Genomic DNA, 19,341 nt, shown 5'->3' with positions numbered 1-19,341 from the left:
GAATGACTTGTAAAATAGGACACTGCAGAGATCTTGCTGGACATCAACACAGCTCTGGGCCTGGAAAGGTAGACACTTTCCAAGCACGGATAACAGCTACTGTATGATGTGGACTGGCTTTGTCAAAAGGCATCAATGGAATAACAAATACATCAGTCTACAAGAGATTTTCCATTCCTGTTTTTCAGGAACAATATTCCAGCACTTTTAGTAATGTGCTGAACCACTGTCTCATCTAGTAAGCTTCATCATGCAAATAAAAAACCCACCCACAGTCAACTTCCTCTTTCTTGCATACACACATTCTAGAATTCCCGATGCCTGATATTATTGTGATAATTCAGTTATTCATGATATTAACACAGAAAAATATGGGCTCCAAGGTCTTCAAAGTTATTGTTGGTTTCTTCCATACTCCAAGGTAGTCATGATGTCATAGGAAACTACAGCACAAAAAGACCCTTCAGTCCATCCAGTCTGTGGCAAATCATGTAAACTACCTAGCCTTATCGACCTGCACCAAGACCGTAACCCTCCCATCCATGACCTATCCAAACGTAAATTTGAGATCAAAATTGTATCCACCACTTGCACTGGCAGCTCATTCCACACACTCAACACTCTGAAGATACTTGTAAGCAGAATACTTTGGTATCTTTTGATCACCAAAATCTTCATTAAGTGCTGTCTTTCCAACTGAATCTTCAAATTGATTCCTCTTACAGAACCTGTGGACAAACTGCCCTCCGAGTAGAGAGCACTTCCTTCTTGTCCTGTTCAGCACAACTTGAACAGTGTGACTTACCACCTGTAAATCTCTGGTGTTGATGCTGCTGGTAAGTGAATGACTGGGCTGTAAAGCACTGAGTAACTTATCAGAATCAGAATTAAAATCATTGGCATGTCATGAAATTTATTGTTTTTGCAGCAGCAGTACAATTCATAATAATAGAAAGTAACTGAAAATTATGGTAAATATATACAGTGGTATGCAAAAGTTTGGGCACTCCTGGTCAAAATTTCTGTTACTGTGAATAGCTAAGCGAGTAAAAGATTACCTGATTTCCAAAAGGCATAAAGTTAAAGAGGACACATTTCTTTAATATTTTAAGCAAGATTACTTTTTTATTTCCATCTTTTACAGTTCCAAAATAAAAAAAAGGCCCGAAGCAAAAGTTTGGGCACCCTGCATGGTCAGTGCTTAGTAACAATCCCTTTGACAAGTATCACAGATTGTAACCACTTTCTGTAGCCAGCTAAGAGTCTTTCAATTCTTGTTTGGGGAATTATCACCCATTCTTCCTTGCAAAAGGCTTCTAGTTCTGTGAGATTCTTGGGCTGTCTTGCATGCACTGCTCTTCCACAGATTTTTGATGATGTTTAGGTTGGGGAACTGTGCGGGCCGTGGCTAAACCTTTAGCTTGCGCCTCTTGAGGTAGTCCATTGTGGATTTTGAAGTGTGTTTAGGATCATTATCCTGTTGTAGAAGCCATTCTCTTTTCATCTTCAGTTTTTTACAGTTGGTGTGATGTTACTTCCAGAATTTGCTGGTATTTAATGAATTCACTCTTCCCTCTACCAGTGAAATGTTCCCTGTGACACTGGATGCAACACAAGCCCACACATTGATCGATCCACCCCCATGCTTAACAATTGCAGAGGTGTTCTTTTAATGAAATTCTGCACCTTTTTTCCTCCAAACATACCTTTGCTCATTGTGGCCAAAAACGTCATCAGTCCACAGGACTTGTTTCCAAAATGCATCAGGCTTGTTTAGATGTTCCTTTACAAACTTCCGATGCTGAATTTTGTGGTGAGGATGCAGGAAAGGTTTTCTTCTGATGACTCTTCCATGAAGGTCATATTTGTGCAGGTGTCACTGCACAGTAGAACAGTGCACCACCACTCCAGAGTCTGCTAAATCTTCCTGAAGGTCTTTTGCAGTCAAACAGGGGTTTGATTTGCCTTTCTAGCAATCCTACAAGTAGTTCTCTTGGGAAGTTTTCGTCTTTCAGACCGCAACTTGACCGCCCCGTTGCTGTTAACTGCCATTTCTTAATTAAATTATGAACTGATGAAACGGCTACCTGAAAACACTTTGCTATATTCTTATAACCTTCTCCTGCTTTGTGGGCATTATTTATTTTAATTTTCAGAATGCTAGGCAGCTGCTTAGAGGAGCCCGTGGCTGCTGATTGTTTGGACAAGGTTAGAGGAGTCAGGGTATTTATAAAGCTTTGAAGTTTGCATCACCTAGCCTTTCCTAACGATGTCTGTGAGGAAGCCATAGCCCTAACAAGCTATTTAAGGTCTGAGACCTTGGTAGAAGTTATCTGAGAGCTCAAATCTCCTGGGGTACCCAAACTTCTGCATGGTGTTCCTTTTCTTTTTTTCCCACTTAAAAAACAAAATAATACTTATCTTGCTGAAAATATTGAAAAGAATATTTCATCTTTAACTTTATGACTCTGGGAGATCAGTTTATCTTCTATTCACTCAATTATTCAAAGTAACAGAAATTTTGACCAGTGATGCCCAAACTTTTGCATCCCACTATATATATTAGATTAAATTAGTACAAAAATAGAATCAAAAAAGTAATGAGGTAATGTGTATGGGTTCAATGACCATTCAGAAATCGGATGGCAGAGAAGCTGTTCCTGAATGTTTGAGTGTGTGCTTTCAAGCTTCCTGATAGTGATAATGAGAACAAGGCATAGCCTAGGTTATGGGGGAGGGGGATCCTTAATAATGGACACTGCCTTTTTGAGGCACCACTCCTTGGAGATGTCCTGAATACTACAGAGGTTAGTACCCATGATGGAGCTGAGTTTACAACTCTCTGCAGCTTATTTCAACCCTGTACAGGAACAACACCCACCCCCCACCCCCCCATACCAGCCAGTCAGAATGCTCTCCATGGTAAAACTAGAAATCTGTGTGCCTGGTGACATACCAAATCTCCTAATGAAATGAAGCTACTGTCATGCTTTCATTGTAGCTGCATTGATATGTTAGATCCTCAAAGATATTGACATCTAGCAACTTCAGGTTGTTCACTCCTTCCACTTCTGATCCCTCCATGTGTGTGTCCCTTGCCTTACCTTTTCTGACGTCTACATTAAGTTGTTTAGTCTTAATGACATTGAGTGCAAGGTTGTTGCTGTGACAACTCTCAACTAACTGATATATCTTGCTCCTGTATGCCATTTCACCACCATCTCAAATTCTGCCAGCAGTAGTTGCATCATCTGCAAATTCATAGATGGCATTTGAACCGTGCCTCATCTCGCAATCAGGGGTGTACAGAGACTAGAGCAGTGGGCTAAGCACACATCCCTGAGATGCGCCAGTGTTGATTACCAGTGAAGTGGAGATTTTACTTCCAATCCACACAGACTGTAGTCTTCTGGTTTGGAAGCTGGGGATCCAGTTGCAGAGGGAAGGCAGAGAGTCCCAGTTTCTGGAACTTTTCGATCAGAACTGTAGGAATAAATGTTTTAAATGCTGATTTACAATCAAATAGTAGCATCCTGGCATGTATTGGTATTATCCAGGTGATCCAAGGCTGTATAAAGAGCCAATGAGATTGCATCCACTGTAGATCTACGTGTGAATAGGCAAATCGCGGTAGGTCCAAGTCTTTGCTGAGACAGGAGTTAATTCTAGCCATAACCAACCTCTCAAAGCACTTCATCACCGTAGACGTAAGTGCTACTGGATGATAATCATTAAGGCAGCTCACCTTGATCTTCTGAGGCATTGGTATAATTGTTGTCCTTTAGAAGTAGGTAGGAACTTCCAACTGTAGTAAAGAGATTGAAAATGTCTTTGAACACACCTGGCTGATAGTGTACTTGAAAATACACTTACCTTGAATACACAGGATTACTTACTCCCTGGTGACAAAAAAGTCTTCAACTTCCTGATGCCTTGACTCCTAGAATTGTCCACCACTGCCATTTCTTCCTACTGCCTTCTGAGTGTATAGATGAATTGCTTCTCTTCCACCCCTGCCTCCTCCATTAAGCACTTCAGTCCAACTTTAGGAAAATATGGGTCCACTCTCGCAGTCCCAAATTTTTGGCATGGTATTACAAAGTCTTCAAATATTTGCAGCTTCTTTGCACCACATGACAACTGAAGTGTGAATGTAGGTGGTGAAACATTACTGGTAAAGAGAGGCCAAATTTATTGGCTGATCTTTGAAGTTGGGTGTGGCAAAATTCAAGTTCAAAAACTGGAAGTGGCACACAATTTTTATTCCTACTTTTTTAACTGTAAAATATATAGCAAATAACCAAACAATTGCAGTACAACACAACACCTAGCTACAAGATTAAGCTGGAGGGGTTGAGATTCTGTCCTGGTCTTAAATCTATAGGAAAGTGGAATTTATTAACAAGTTTTGTGATGCGTTAATTTCATCTAAAATTGCAGCAATTTCTGTAACACCATTTGTATTTTCCAACTGACTTTGATTCTCCTTGAGAAAACAAAAATATCCTTAGATCTTCTGCCAGCTTGTCTGCTGGCTGATTAAGCAAAACTTTTATTTGATTACATTACCATTCCTAAATTCAGACCCTGGATATGAAGATGAAAACTTGAGATTCATTTTGTGCCCTGCTTAGTGAATCACACTTTACAGATAAAACACAGAAATTAAACCATTTTAACAAAGAATATGAAACCATCCTCCATCTCTTAAGACTTCCATATTCTTCTTTCTGCTAAATCAGATGATGTCATTGCTATCCATGGAATCATAAAGTGAATCCATGGAACAACTAACATTTATGGAAGGTGAGACTGATACACTGGTCCTGTATTTTACAGAAATATTATGTTGAGATCAAAAGCTGACGAGGAACCTTCACCACAATAGTTGAATTCAATCTGATTGTGCCCTTCTCAAATCTTAATCCTGAGATGCGACACTAAAGCCAATTGCATTAGTTGTAATAATCCCCAACATCCAGCCCCCTAAGTACATAAGCCAAGGTTAGAGACTAATACATGCAGGATTTCATTGTACTGCCATTATGTACATGAACATCTGTAATTAAGAGTGCATTTGCCATCAATGTGAGAACCACACTTGAAACATAAAAAGAGTCATATCTGGCTTGCACGCTTCACTTTGATCTTTCTGAATAAAGATCATCATGTCTGATTCACTTCTGCTCCTTAGTTCTCAAAGGAAAGTACAGTGCAAAGGAGCGAGAACTCTGGTGTAATACTTTATTGGAAGTTTAAAATACTGATTCATACCACTGGCCTTCCTGTAAAATCTTGTAACAGTAATAAAACTTAAGGGCATCAGGTTCAGCATTGCAGAGAGTAATGTAATTAAATGATGAACTCATTAAGATTCAAACTGCATTACCATTAAATATTTATTCATTGAAAAGCATCTGATCTTATAAAATACTGAACATTTCGAGGATACACACTTGACATACTTTAAAAGATGGTGGGAGGAAAAATAACAAATCTATTATTAGACTGTATCACCAGTTTTTGTTAAGAATCTGATTCCAGGAAATTTCTCTTGAGGATATCTTCAAAATCTCTTTCCTATGTGTTGCAATTGCCGATTTTTCAAAGTCACTAACACAATCATTTAAAGCTTGTAAATTTTGGCTGGCTATTGATCATTACAGAACTATTTATACTCAAATTCTGATCAATATGCTGCAAATCTACTGCAAGTAGATTTTTTAAATTAATGGCCAGTAGGGTAGTTTGCTTTAATTTTATGATCAATCTTTCAAGTGAGCACAAGTGGAAAAACTCAGCAACATTATAGCAAAAGTGAAAAATGACAGCAAAAATGAACAGAAGACTGCCAACAGATTTTGTACTTCCACTTATTTCTTTAGCTCTACTAGTGCACAAGAAGGTTCATTTTGCTATGATGCAATATAGAAATCTGGAAGCTTTTCTTAGAAAACATACTTCTTGATCTACAAAATCTTAGTAATGATTAATGTCTTCCCTCAGTTACTTATCATGGCACAAATGCAAATATAATCCATGAAAATTATTTACAAGCAACTTTTTCCAAATGATTTAATTAGAAGCAAAAATAGCAACTATAGCAGGTCCACTGCTGAGTTGTAACTGTTATAAAGGAATTAAATTAATTGTGTCATGTAGTATGAAGCATCAATTAAACCCTTATTATTCCAATTAGACAAAAAATTTAAACAATCTATTCTTCCCATAATCGAAAGGCCAAATTATTTAAAAATACTTAGTGATAATGTATTGCAGCAATCTTTTACATTTGCCTTCTTGGATAAAACACTACATTAAGTTCTCAGTCAAAATCATACAGTCAAATTCAGTCCAATGAGAGATTCTTTTGCTTCTCTTCCAGTTGTGACTCACAAAACCAATTTGTTAGAACATACACTCAGTGACTTCTTTATTCGGTACACGAGTGGAATCTGGTGTGGTCTTCTGCTGCTGTAGCCCTTCCACTTCAAGGTTTGACACAATGTATGTTCAAAGATGCTCTTCTGCACACCACTGTTGTAATGCGTGCTTATTTAAGTTACTGTTGCCTTCCTGTCAGCTTAAACCAGTCTGGCCATTCTTCTCTGACTTCTCTCATTAACAAGGCGTCATCACCCAAAGAAGTGACACTGGATGTTTTTCTTTTGCTTTTCACGCCATTCTCTGTAAACTTGTGAGTGAAAATCTCAGGAGACCAGCAGTTTCTAAGATAGTCAAACCACCCTAAATGGTACCAACAATCACTCCACGGTCAGTCACTTAGATCACATTTTTTGCCATTCCGATTTTTGTTCTGAAAATTAACTGAACCTCTTGACCATGTTTTTACGTATTGAGTTGCTGCTGATTAGATATTTCCATTAACAAGCAGATGTACCTAATAAAGGAGCCACTGAGTATTTTAATTGTTCCCTTAAATAGGATGATATGGCATTCAGGGAAGGTGAAGCAATGCCAATGAGACTGTAAATAAATTAGCAGTAGGCATACTGAAAGTTCATTGACTGCAAGTTCTTCTCTATGCCAAATACCGAGTGGTATATATATCATCTCTGCATCTTCAAAAGTTCCAGACCTCAAAACCCAGCAGCACAGAAGAAAAAAAATAAGAAAATGCCTATCATCTTCATAGCAGCAATTAGGAGATGGGCATTTTTATGGTAGCTTTGCCATCAAAGAATAATAAAACATTTGCTCAGTTCAGCTTGTGTTATAATAATGAATTGCAACTCAAGAGTTCATGCTGTTATAACTGCTCAGTGAACACTTAACAAAACTTGCTAGAGGTGTACGATATTATTTCATTACTACATGCAGGTCTTTCAACATTGTTTCACATTCCATGAGGACATGTTCTGCATAATCCTAATGATGCACTTCTACTTTAGGTCACAAAATACATTTGAAGCAAAAATGAACACATTGGCTAATTCATATATGATAACAAAACTAAATTTCCCAATGAAGAATACTTCCCATCGGTGTATGGATGGTTCTTCGGATATTTATTTACTAAGTAAACTAAGAATATAAGGAAATCAATTACTGCAAATGAAAATTCAATATTCACAAAGTACAGACGAAACAGATGGTGAATGATGATTTGGTCAACTTGTAATAATGCAAGTTCTGTTAGAAATCTATCCTGGTTCCAGGTCAGAGAAAGCAAGCCACAGAAGGCCAAAAGCAGTAATTCTTCAATAAGGAGGTACAAACATAATTTGTAGATAGTATGATCATTTTCAACAGAAACCAATTAAATTCCAAAAATACTGAACATAAAGGAGTGTTTTAAATGAAGTTCTTATCCACATCTGATTTTAACAAAATATGATGGTGATATTTAAGTTCCATATATACTCATTTTCAATATTTACCAAATTGTGTGAAAGTAATATTGTCAAATATGTTGAATCAATACTCAAGGTATTTTCTAGTTACTGCGAAACACTTACATAACAGAAATCTCTTTTCTCCAGCAGTGCAACACCATTTAAAAATGTAAATTATTACGTTGGTTGTTTATAGCTAGCTTCGATAGTAGAATTATTCAGTACTATATAATTTACTATCACAGGTACAAAAATCTAATTGTTTTACAGCAACATTGAAATCAATAATTAATGTGTTTTGAATGTAATTGACATAAAGAAGCTGGTTTCTGTAGATTTGAAATGATTATATATTTCATCAGTAACGGAAAACCATATGGAATGTCATGTTTTCCTCTTTTGCAAAAAATATAATTTTGGAATACTATCTTCCAAAACAGAATTCAAAATGCTTTAGAAATTCTAACAAATCTATACAATTTTAAGATTTAATTCTGAATTAATATTGCACAATTTTTAATATGTAGTTGATCTACAACTTTTCACTCTCAGTCATACCCCTTTTACACAGCTGCATTCTGTGAGTAAATGGGGAATGTCTACAGCAGAGCACAAAATAATCTGTAGTTATATTAAGACAATATTCTCCATTTTGGTACCCATGGTAGTCTCAGTTCATTTTGCACAAACTATTCTTTTAACTGGCATTGGAACTGTGCGCAACCCAGGCATGTGGCATCAATGAACAGCACACACTTTCCCCATGCACCAACAGAAATGGCTCACTACCTACAACTTCTTCCAAGTGTTAACAAAATTGGGGTGCTTCTTTGGCAAGAGAATTCAGTGACCTAAATCAAAATTCTGGCATGAAATTTCAAACTGAAAACAGAAAAACTGAACACTTAATAAACACACGTATGTTGGAATACCCATGCTGTGTTGACACTTGAACTGTTCCATGGTTTCAAGTAAGCTTTATTGCTCCTTAAAATTACAATTGGTTTGGACAGAGCAAGAAACAGTACATTAATACAACATATAAAAAAATCGAGCTGATGAAGCAAAGCCATGATAGCAGGCCCAGGACACACTGGATTGCAATTAGTGTGGTTTCAACTTAGATTTTAATGACACTATCAACTAAGTTTTTAAAAAATTTCTCACAGGCTGCTAAGATAAGTTAACCACCAATAGTCTAATGCTCGTACGTTGACTGTAACAATAAAACAAAAAACTCTAAAGTCGCAAAATTCTTGTCTGCCCAACCATTACGAAAGATTTCTTGCTGTTATCCTCCACTGTTACTGCGGAGCCTACAAAGTAAATGGAAAAATTGTTACATTTAATCCAATTATTACAAAACAATTAAGTTGAACAGTTTCACATTATTGATTGTTATTAAATATTTAACAATACCATGACTGCAAACATAGTATACATTGGATCTGTCCTTAGATGAACTATATTCTGGTCTCCCTTCATTAAGTTGAGATTGTATTAACTCAGAAAGTATGCAAAAAGTTTAGCAGGTTAATAAGTGTGCCAACTACATCCTCAGGGTGATGGAATTACAATCACAGGAGCAAATGCACATATAGTGAAAACAGGATCTTTTGAGATGTTAACCTATTCATATATTCTGAGGATGGAGAAGGCAGCTATTTGATCCATCAAGTCTATGTCCACTCTCAGAGCATTCACTCATTTAATTTTCTGTAACTTGTTAACTTCTCTTGATTCTTCTACTACCTACGCTCACAAAACATTATTTACAGTAGCCAATTGTCTCATCAACTTTGGGATATTAGTGAAAAATGGAGGAACTGGATATAACTGGACGTAACCCCTCAGGGCACTGAGGAATGTGATTGATAAGAGGGATTTGGAAATACAGGCCCATAATTCATTGAAAGGGGTGATACAGGTAGATAGGGTTTTGGCACATTATCCTCCATAAATCAAAATACTGAGTACAGGAGATGGAATGTTATGTTGAAGTTGTATAAGACATTGGTGAGGCCTGATTTGGAGTACTGTGTGCAGTTTAGGTCACCCACTTACAGGAAAGATGCAAGGAAGTTTGAAAGAGTATAGAAAAAAAATTCAAGGATGATGGCGGGTTTGGAAGACCTGGGTTATAAGATTGAAGAGGTTAGGGCTTTATTCCTTGGAACCTAAAAGATTTGAGTGCAGGTTTGATAGAGATATACTAAATTATGAGGAGTATAGATAGGGTAAACGCAGGCAAGACTTTTCCTCTGAAGTTTGGTGGGCCTACAACCAGAAGTCCTGGGTTAAGGGTGTAAGGTGAAAAATTTAAAGAGGACATGAGATGAAACTTCTTCACTCGAGTCGTGAGAGTGTGGAATGTGCTACCAATGCAAGTGTTACCTGGGAGCTGAATTACAACGTTTAAGAGAAGATTGGATAGGTACATGGATGGTAGTGGCATGAAGAGCTATGATTCCAGTGCAGGTCAATGGAAGTAGGCAATTTAAATGGTTCTGCACAGACTAGATGGACTGAAAGTCCTGTTGCTGTGCTGTACTTTTCTATGACTCAATAACCACCTGGTCACAGGGAGATTATGCAATCTTTACACAGATAATAATGGAGATCAGAATTGATCTCAGGTCACTGAAGTTGTAATGTAGCAGCACCAAGAGTTATGCCACTTATCCAAGAAAATTCTTCAGGGAAAAGGAAAATTTCAAAACAGAAGTTATAATTTAAGAACCATATTGTAAAGTTAACTGGCAGAAAATAATATTGTTGAAAACTTGATCTCAAGAAGTCTTGGCAGAATGAGATAATTGCTGCTCACATTTCATTTGCCCATGTGCAAAAACTGCTATTATTTCTGAATTTTGTATTTAAAAGAGTCAGATTTGTACAAAATATAATTGGCTATGAATTAAAGTTGTAAAATGTCAGATTTGAGAGGAATTTGCTTCATTGGAAATCTTACTTCCTAATTACTGGAAGGAAAAGAGCAATCAGGAAAGTCACAGAGGCCGCTGAGCAATCCCTGGTTATGGATCAAGAGGTGTGGTGACCTGTGGATCAATGCTGCTGGGACACAAGCTGGGGCCTGATCAACCCCTGGTTGAGTCACCCGGGTGAGGGTGTCTGGAAGGATCCGAAACACCTGGTGACCCCAGATTACATCACTGAATATCTGTTCCTGCACATCTCGGATGTATCTCAGCATCAATGGACAAAAATTGTAGTTTACAGAAAGCATATTTTGAAGCAGGATTAATAGAACTATGGTAGCAATGATTCTGCAGGGGAGATTGGCTGGGCCATTGCTGAACTACCATGCCTTCTATTACAAAACTGGCATGAAATTTCAAAAAAGGCAATGTATATAGATTTTGTATATTTGCACCAGAAATAAGAGAAGAGTTGTGACATGAAGAGGTAGAACTACTTAAAGCACAATGTTTGTGCGGGATCATAAAGAAATTTTACAAGCCATGACTTTGCAGGCTGCTGAAATAGAAGTGACTTATGATATTTCAAGTGTTTCCTTTCTTCCAGCTGAAAGAAGTGTGCTTCTCTATTCCATCACTATTTCTGGCCCTTTTGCTTTTTGAATGTAATCCATCCTTTCAGTATTTTACTTTGTGTTACTTCTGCCACATCCTTCCTTCCTTGTCCAGGCAAATGCAGTAATTCATTAACTTGCCTGCTTTTGTAATTCTCCCATATATAACATTTCACATCAGAAAATCAGCCCAACAAGTACTTGGTAGTGTTTTTTAACCCATTAAAAAAAATGTACTTTTTAGAAATGGAAAAATGGGCAGGCCTCAATCCATTAAAATTTAATTTCTAGCTTCTTTCCACATAGAATCCAAATTATTAAAATTGGGATCCTATCGTCTAGTACTACACCAAGTACAAATGCTTAAATGTTTAAAAGATGGTCTTCTCATTCCAAGCATTTGCAACAAAATTACTAACTCTGCCTGGATGCTTACAACCAGTGAAGCACATAGTCAACCTCCAATTGACAATACACATTCCCATAACCTTTGTGTCACAATTTAAATACATAATTTTATTTTGATTACTACTTACCTCATTGTAAAAAATCACAATTTGAACGTTTCTTTAGAAATATTTAGTTCGGTTCAATGCTCGCTGTGCTAATTCGCCTTTTTCATCTGTAATTTTCTCCCAGTCTGTTTGTCCAACCACAAATCCTATGGCTCGTTTGCGCTCAGCATCCTTCTCCTCTTCCAAATCTGCCCATCTCACCTAAAGCATATGGGGGGGGGGGCAGTTCAGATAAATGTTACTTCCCGCCTTCCCACCTGAGGCAAATTAGTCATTTAAAGTACTATGCAGAAATAGTCATGTTTCACAATTTATTATACAAGTTAATTTGCATGTTGGATTTCTTTAAAACTGTAGCTATCTGCCCCACCAGAACTTTACCATGTCTAAAAGAGAACAAATAACTTCACAAAAAAGTTGAGAAATAACTCATTGGTCAATTTTTTAAAAATTTGATTGCTTAAAAATTGGCCTATTATGACTGAATATGGTAACACTTGCATTTGTTAATGTTTATTTTTGACCAAAAACAGTATATTTGGTAGTCTAGTTGAGTACAACTCCAGTAATACTCATAATGGCCAACAGTGCCATTTATCACATTTCAGTATCAGTAATAAACAGAACATTTAGAGAAGTTAGTTTGTATAAGTTCAGACCCAACATTGGAAAGGGCTAATAGTTTTCAGGTCCCACCTACCGGCTAAACCATTCACATCTTCAACCACCAGTCTCAATATGTAAAAAGCTCTCACATGCCTAGGCTACTGCATGTTCCAAACTTAGGATCTCTACCACTAAAGGCGGCAACAACTTAGGTACATGGAAATACTACCACCTGAATGGTCCCCACTTAGCTACATATTATTCAGAATTTGAGACATATTGGCATTCCTTCATCACTGCATGGCCTAAGTGCCTTAACCAAGATGACCAGATTTCCAACAAATGCCATACAGCCAGTTTAATTAGATATGAGGCACTGGAAGAGATAACTATCTTGTTGAATGAGATTATTATGGAGGAAATTAGGAGCAAAGATTAAAATCTTAAACTATTATTCCAGAGGTCATCGTTGACAGCAAGGTATTATGGATTCCGATACAGTGATATGGATATTGTAAGTGAGTATACAGGCTCCTATTGGAATGTACAAGTTCAAAACAGCAGCTCATAATCATCTTCTTGAGTGCAAATATACAGTGGCATGCAAAAGTTTGGGCACCTCTGGTCAAAATTTCTGTTACTGTGAATAGTTATAGTTAAGTGAGTAGAAGATAAACTGATCTCCAAAAGTCATAAAGTTAAAGATGAAACATTCTTTTCAACTTTTTCATCAAGATTAGTGTATTACTTTTGTCTTCTACAATTTTAGAGTGAAAAAAAGAAAAGGAGCACCATGCAAAAGTTTGGGTACCCCAAGAGATTTGAGCTCTCAGATAACTTTTACCAAGGTCTCAGACCTTAATTAGCTTGTTAGGGCTATGGCTTCCTCACAGACATCGTTAGGAAAGGCCAGGTGATGCAAATTTCAAAGCTTTATAAATACTCTGACTCCTCAAACCTTGTCCCAACAATCAGCAGCCATGGGCTCCTCTAAGCAGCTGCCTAGCACACTGAAAATTAAAATAAGTGATGCCCATACAGCAGAAGGCTATAAGAAGATAGCTAAGTGTTTTCAGGTAGCCAATTCCTTAGTTTGTAATGTTATTAAGAAATGGCAGTTAACAGCAACGGTGGAGGTCAAGTTGAGGTCTGGAAGACCAAGAAAACTTTCCAAGACAACTACTCATAGGATTGCTAGAAAGGCAAATCAAAACCCCCGTTTGACTGCAAAAAGGCCTTCAGGAAGATTTAGCAGACTATGGAGTTGTGGTGCACTGTTCTACTGTGCAGTGACACCTGCACAAATATGACCTTCATGGAAGAGTCATCAGAAGAAAACCTTTCCTGCATCCTCACCACAGAATTCAGCATCAGAAGTTTGCAAAGGAACATCTAAACAAGCCTAATGCATTTTGGAAACAAGTCCTGTGGACTGGTGAAGTTAAAATAGAACTTTTTGGCCGCAATGAACAAAGGTATGTTTGGAGAAAAAAGGGTGCAGAATTTCATGAAAAGAACATCTTTCCAACTGTTAAGCACGGGGGTGGATTGATCATGTGTTGGCTTGTGTTGCAGCCAGCAGCACGGGGAATATTTCACTGGTAGAGGGAAGAATTAATTCAATTAAATACCAGCAAATTCTGGAAGCAAACATCACACCGACTGTCAAAAAGCTGAAGATGAAAAGAGGATGGCTTCTACAACAGGATAATGATCCTAAACACACTTCAAAATCCACAATGGACTATCTCAAGAGGCGCAAGCTGAAGGTTTAGCCATGGCCCACACAGTTCCCCAACCTAAACATCATCAAAAATCTGTGGATAGACCTCAAAAGAGCAGTGCATGCAAGACAGCCCAGAATCTCACAGAACTAGAAGCCTTTTGCAAGGAAGAATGGGAGAAAATCCCCCAAACAAGAACAGAAAGTCTCTTAGCTGGCTACAGAAAACGCTTACAAGCTGTGATAATTGTCAAAGGGGGGTGTTACTAAGTACCGACCATGCAGGGTGCCCAAACTTTTGCTTCAGGCCCTTTTCCTTTTTTTGTTATTTTGAAACTGTAAAAGCTGGAAATAAAAAAAGTAATCTTGCTGAAAATATTAAAGAAATGTGTTATTTTTAACTTTATGCCTTTTGGAAATCAGGTCATCTTCTACTCGCTTAGCTATTCACAGTAACAGAAATTTTGACCAAGGGTGCCCAAACTTTTGTATGCCACTATTTATAGGTGAGTATATGCTGTTCTTTCTGACACTTAGATTCTAAAAGACAAATAAACAAAAAGTTGATTTAGTAGTTCAACAGATCATTTTTTTAAACTAATTGGACAGCATTTTGAATTTAACAACTGAGCCATAAAACTGTTAACTTCATTCAGCCCTGAAATTCTGCAGTTACAGTTCTTAGTGAATTAATATTAGTGAATTGTTAGCAAGATGTACACAACATCCATGGATAACTTCAGTCCCTTCTGCAAATACTTTCAGAAAATGTATAATGATAATTATAGGTTTTTTTCAGATTGTAAACATAATACTTCTTTGCAACAAGGTCATGGAGAAATACAAAACAGAAACAAATCTCTGGACCTATTGACTGCGCCAACAATCAGAACACTTATTATATAAAGCTAGTCTTACATTTATGCCTTTTATTCTTCCCACATTCCTATCAATTGCCCCCTAGATTCTGCTACTCCTTTAGATAATAGAGACAATCAATTGCAGCTAAATTATTTACTAATCTGCATACTTTTGGGATGTGAGTATAAATACAAGTAGTCAAGAGGAGAACATATAAACTCCTCACAGACAGCACCGGAAGTCTGGATTGAACACGAAGCTGTGAGGCAATAGCTGATTATCCATCTGTGGCAATGAGTTCTTTCACTGGAAATGCAGGTTTTTCCCAATTCTCAAAAAATCTTTTATAAAGACTGACAGGACTTTTCAATTTCATTCACATTCCCTACTATTCCACTGTGACTTTATCATGCCTTGAGAACTTCCCTAGTCAAAATAAAAAATATATACTGTAATCTAGAAACAGTGTAATCCTTTGCAAACATAATTTTTCAATGCACATCTAAGAGATACCAAGCTTGATTACTCAAGCTAATGTTTTCTTTCCCGCTTGGTATTTGCTATTGCTATAAACATGGCCAGCTATCCTCTCTGACAGAGAGATGAAGGCTAGCTTACTCTTAAATACTATTCACATTACTGCCAGAAAATAGTGGAATCATTAAAATCTGGACAGGGGAAAGACTGAAGATTAGGAAGGAAAACAAGCAGCTCATACTCCAAAAGTATTCTCTCTGATATGTTCTGTACTAAGAACACCTGATACTTAAGATAAACATATACAAAATACAATTAAGTTTGTTCCATGATGGATTCATCTCCCTCTTTTGCTCAGTCATAACACCCAAGGAAAACGTATTTTTATTCTTCATATGTTGAATCAATCAGTACATCACGTATACAGAAAAGGAGCAATTAAGTTTATTTTTTTTACCCGCTTCTTTCCAGGTTCTGATGAGCGAGAGTTATAGTCATCAGGAAGCTGAAGGTAATCTTCTAATTGGTGTGCAATACTGTCATGCCAACCTCGCTTCCGTTTGTTGCTGCTCCTCAAACCATCCAGCTTGTCTGAACAACAAAAACATAAGCTCTGTAGTCAGGCATGGACTGAATGCACAAGATGAAAGAAATATATGTATATATTCATACAAATATACATACATGTTTATGGTGTTACAGTTGAGCTCACAGTAGAACACCCTTGTTGTATTTAATAGCTGATTGGCCATGAAAGTGGCAAGGAATGGATTATTGATGTAGTCCATTAAATTATAAGTCAGGCTCTTCTTTAAACCCATTAGTGTTTCTATATTATTGTACCAACACAATTCTTATTGATTATAAACTTCCTGTATAAATTCTCCCAACTAACTGCAATGCTTTTGCAAATAGATGAATTGAGAGGACAGAAAACCAACCTACTAATACTTATATTCTACTGCTGAAATTTAAGTTAAAAGAATTGGTCCTAATTAGAGTTGACAGTCATGTGCATCTCCGAAATGTAAATTACACATGGTTTGTGTAGGATATTGATTTTTAAACCCCATCTGTAGGATTCAGATAGTACACAATTATGTCAGGAAAGTTTCAGAATACTATTTAAAAAATAGTGGCCATTCCTGGGAAGAAACTAAGTGGCTGTTAAATTGTAACATTGACATTCTTAAAATGTGACAATCATCAGCTGGTAGTGTGTGAATTCATCTTTATCACCGAATGACACAGAACGTTTTACATGGTTTCCATGATACCAAAGTAAATCACGAATTAGAACAAAAATCGCTTTTTGAAAATTACTACCTATAGGTAATATGCTTGCCATTTCAAACATTGCTTAACGCCAAATAATGTGACCACAATCAAATCACATCATAAGTGTTACTTTACACAAAGAATACTTGCATATGGTTTCCTGGGCTCAATTAAAGGCAATATTTTTAAAACAAATTGCTACTGCATTGGAAATATTGTAAAATAAATGTACATTATATATTGAGGGAGACAATAATGTACATTATGGAAGTTAAGTTGTCTGTGTTATCAAAGTATAAACAATTTTGTAAAATTCTGGAACACTTGGAAAAATGGACAAAACATATGATCTATGATCTAGAAAATAGATCTGGAAGGATAGATGTAACTAGATAATGCATTTTAACCTCAGGGAATTTGCAAATGGCACCAGTCCAATTAACAAAATGCACTTTTCAGTGTGTTGTATTATTTCTATGAGATTATTGTAACTACTTCATTTCTTTTAAAATTAACTATGAACCAAATTGAAAATACAAACATTCAAGGTTGCATCACATTGAATTTACACAATCTTATTCTATGAAAAATACTGGCAGAGTTTAAAGCAATTAATCTATTGTTATCAGTAGAGTGCACTGAGTAGCGTAGATATAAATGTACACTGCACTAATCAAAATTCTCATCTGCAAGGTTGCTACAAAACAATTAATCAGTCTCATCATCGGCATATTAATATCTGTGATTTAAAGTTTACTGAAAAAATTCCATAGCAGGGAATGAAGTATAAATAACAGTATATTTCTTTAACATTTGTTTTGTATGCAGTCAGTCCCTAAAGAAAGAACTTCATTAGAACCACCTTAAGTATTTTTGCTTTACTGAAGAAACTCTTCAAAAACTGGTCAATACATTCTATTTATAGCACTCCTAACGAGTCCATGTTTATATCACACACCTTCAAATGTTTCTGAACTGAGGTCAATGCTGGGCCATTTTAAATGCAATTAAAAGTCTGTCACCCTGTCATGAGTGAGATTTGATACCCAAGGTTCACTTCAAAGCTAGTCAGCATGGAATGGGTGAGCAGCTTGAAGTTCCTGGGTGTCAAAATCTCAGAAAACCTATCCTGAACCCAACATATTGATGCAATTATGAAGAAGGTATAACAGCAGCTGTATTTCATTAGGAGTTTGAGAACATTTAGTATGTGACCAAAGACTTGAGTGAATTTCTATAGATGTATTGTGGAGAGCATTGTGACTGGTTGCACCACCCTCTTGAAAGGAGGGTCCAATGCACAGAATCAGAAAAAAAAAACTGAAGAAAGTTGTAAATTCAGACAGCTCCATCATGGGCACTAGCCTCCCCATTATCAAGAATATCTTCAACAAGGCAAAGCTTCAAGCTGGTGGCATCCATCATGAGGGTCCCTCACCATCCAGGGCATGCCCTATTCTCATTACTACCTACTATCAGGGAGGAGGCACAGGAGCCAAAAGACACACAGTCAATGTTTTAGGAACAGACTCATCCCCTTCACAATAAAATTTTTGAATGGTCTATGAACCCATGGATATGACCTTGCTATTTTGCTCTCTTTTTGCACTACTTATCTATTTTTATGTATATTCTTAGTGTAACTTATAATCACTTTTATGTATTGCATTGTACTGCTGCAAAACAACAAATTTCTTGACATGTGTAAGTGATAATAAACCTGATTCTGGTCTGAGATGAGTTAAAGATTCCTTTCCAAAAGGTCAACAGTGAGCCCTATGAGCTTTTAATGATAGTCATGCAGTTGTAAATGTTAGTTTTATTCCAGAATTTTATTGAATATTCATTCAGCTAGCAAGTTGGGATCCAGGCACATGAATTGCTTGTCTACTAAAATAAACATTTTACTATTGCACCCAGAACTGCTTTAAGTGATTGTAAGAATGTTTCATATTAGGGTGAACCCTCCCATCTTTCATTTGGTCTGATGGTAGTCTTCATATTGTTCTTTAATTAGAGACCAAGAGTTTCCACCATTATTTGTGTGTGGTGTTGCTGAGGTGACAATAAAGAAGCACATGTAAAACACACAAAATATAGAGGAACTGATCCAAGTTTGGCAGCATCCAAGGAAACAAATGAGCAGCTGAAGTTTCAGGCTGAGACCTTCCTTGAGGATTCAGTCCAACATGTTCACTGCATTCATCCATCGATGCTGCCTAACCTGCTGAGTTCCTCCAGCACTTTGTGTGTGTTGCTTTGGATTTCCAGAATCTGCAGAATTTTTCGTGTTTATAAAGAGGCTGGTGACAACGTTGTTAATCTACCACATTTCTGCTGTGCATTTCTCTGAGTACATCTGTTCTCAATTTATAGTCCAAAGTTTCTGCCTAAGAGCATCATAATATGCCCTCCACAGATTAGCTTTTCATACTGTCCAAGACTCTGGTAAAGGTCAGGGAGCTGTGGTCA

The 19,341-nt window shown here is 36.9% G+C and overlaps 1 protein-coding gene across 4 annotated transcripts in view; it reads right to left on the bottom strand.

The window, feature by feature from the left end:
- Nucleotides 1–19,341, bottom strand: part of LOC132389643 (YLP motif-containing protein 1-like) — a 163,778-nt gene that overhangs the window by 31,278 nt on the left and 113,159 nt on the right. For 2 of the 4 annotated variants that reach the window (XM_059962175.1, XM_059962186.1), the window contains exons 20-22: nucleotides 16,049–16,182; nucleotides 11,946–12,125; nucleotides 5,375–9,172 (exon numbers count right to left, since the gene is read on the bottom strand). The exons of the other annotated variants lie outside the window; for them this stretch is intronic. In XM_059962175.1, the coding sequence (XP_059818158.1) occupies nucleotides 11,979–12,125; nucleotides 16,049–16,182 (281 nt within the window). In that variant the 3' untranslated portion in view covers nucleotides 5,375–9,172; nucleotides 11,946–11,978. Of the gene's footprint in view, nucleotides 1–5,374; nucleotides 9,173–11,945; nucleotides 12,126–16,048; nucleotides 16,183–19,341 lie in introns of those variants that run through there. 4 annotated transcript variants of the gene reach the window in all.

Source organism: Hypanus sabinus, chromosome 2 (assembly GCF_030144855.1).
Source record: "Hypanus sabinus isolate sHypSab1 chromosome 2, sHypSab1.hap1, whole genome shotgun sequence".
NCBI lineage: Eukaryota > Metazoa > Chordata > Chondrichthyes > Myliobatiformes > Dasyatidae > Hypanus > Hypanus sabinus.
This window is presented reverse-complemented; position numbering and strand designations above follow the sequence as displayed.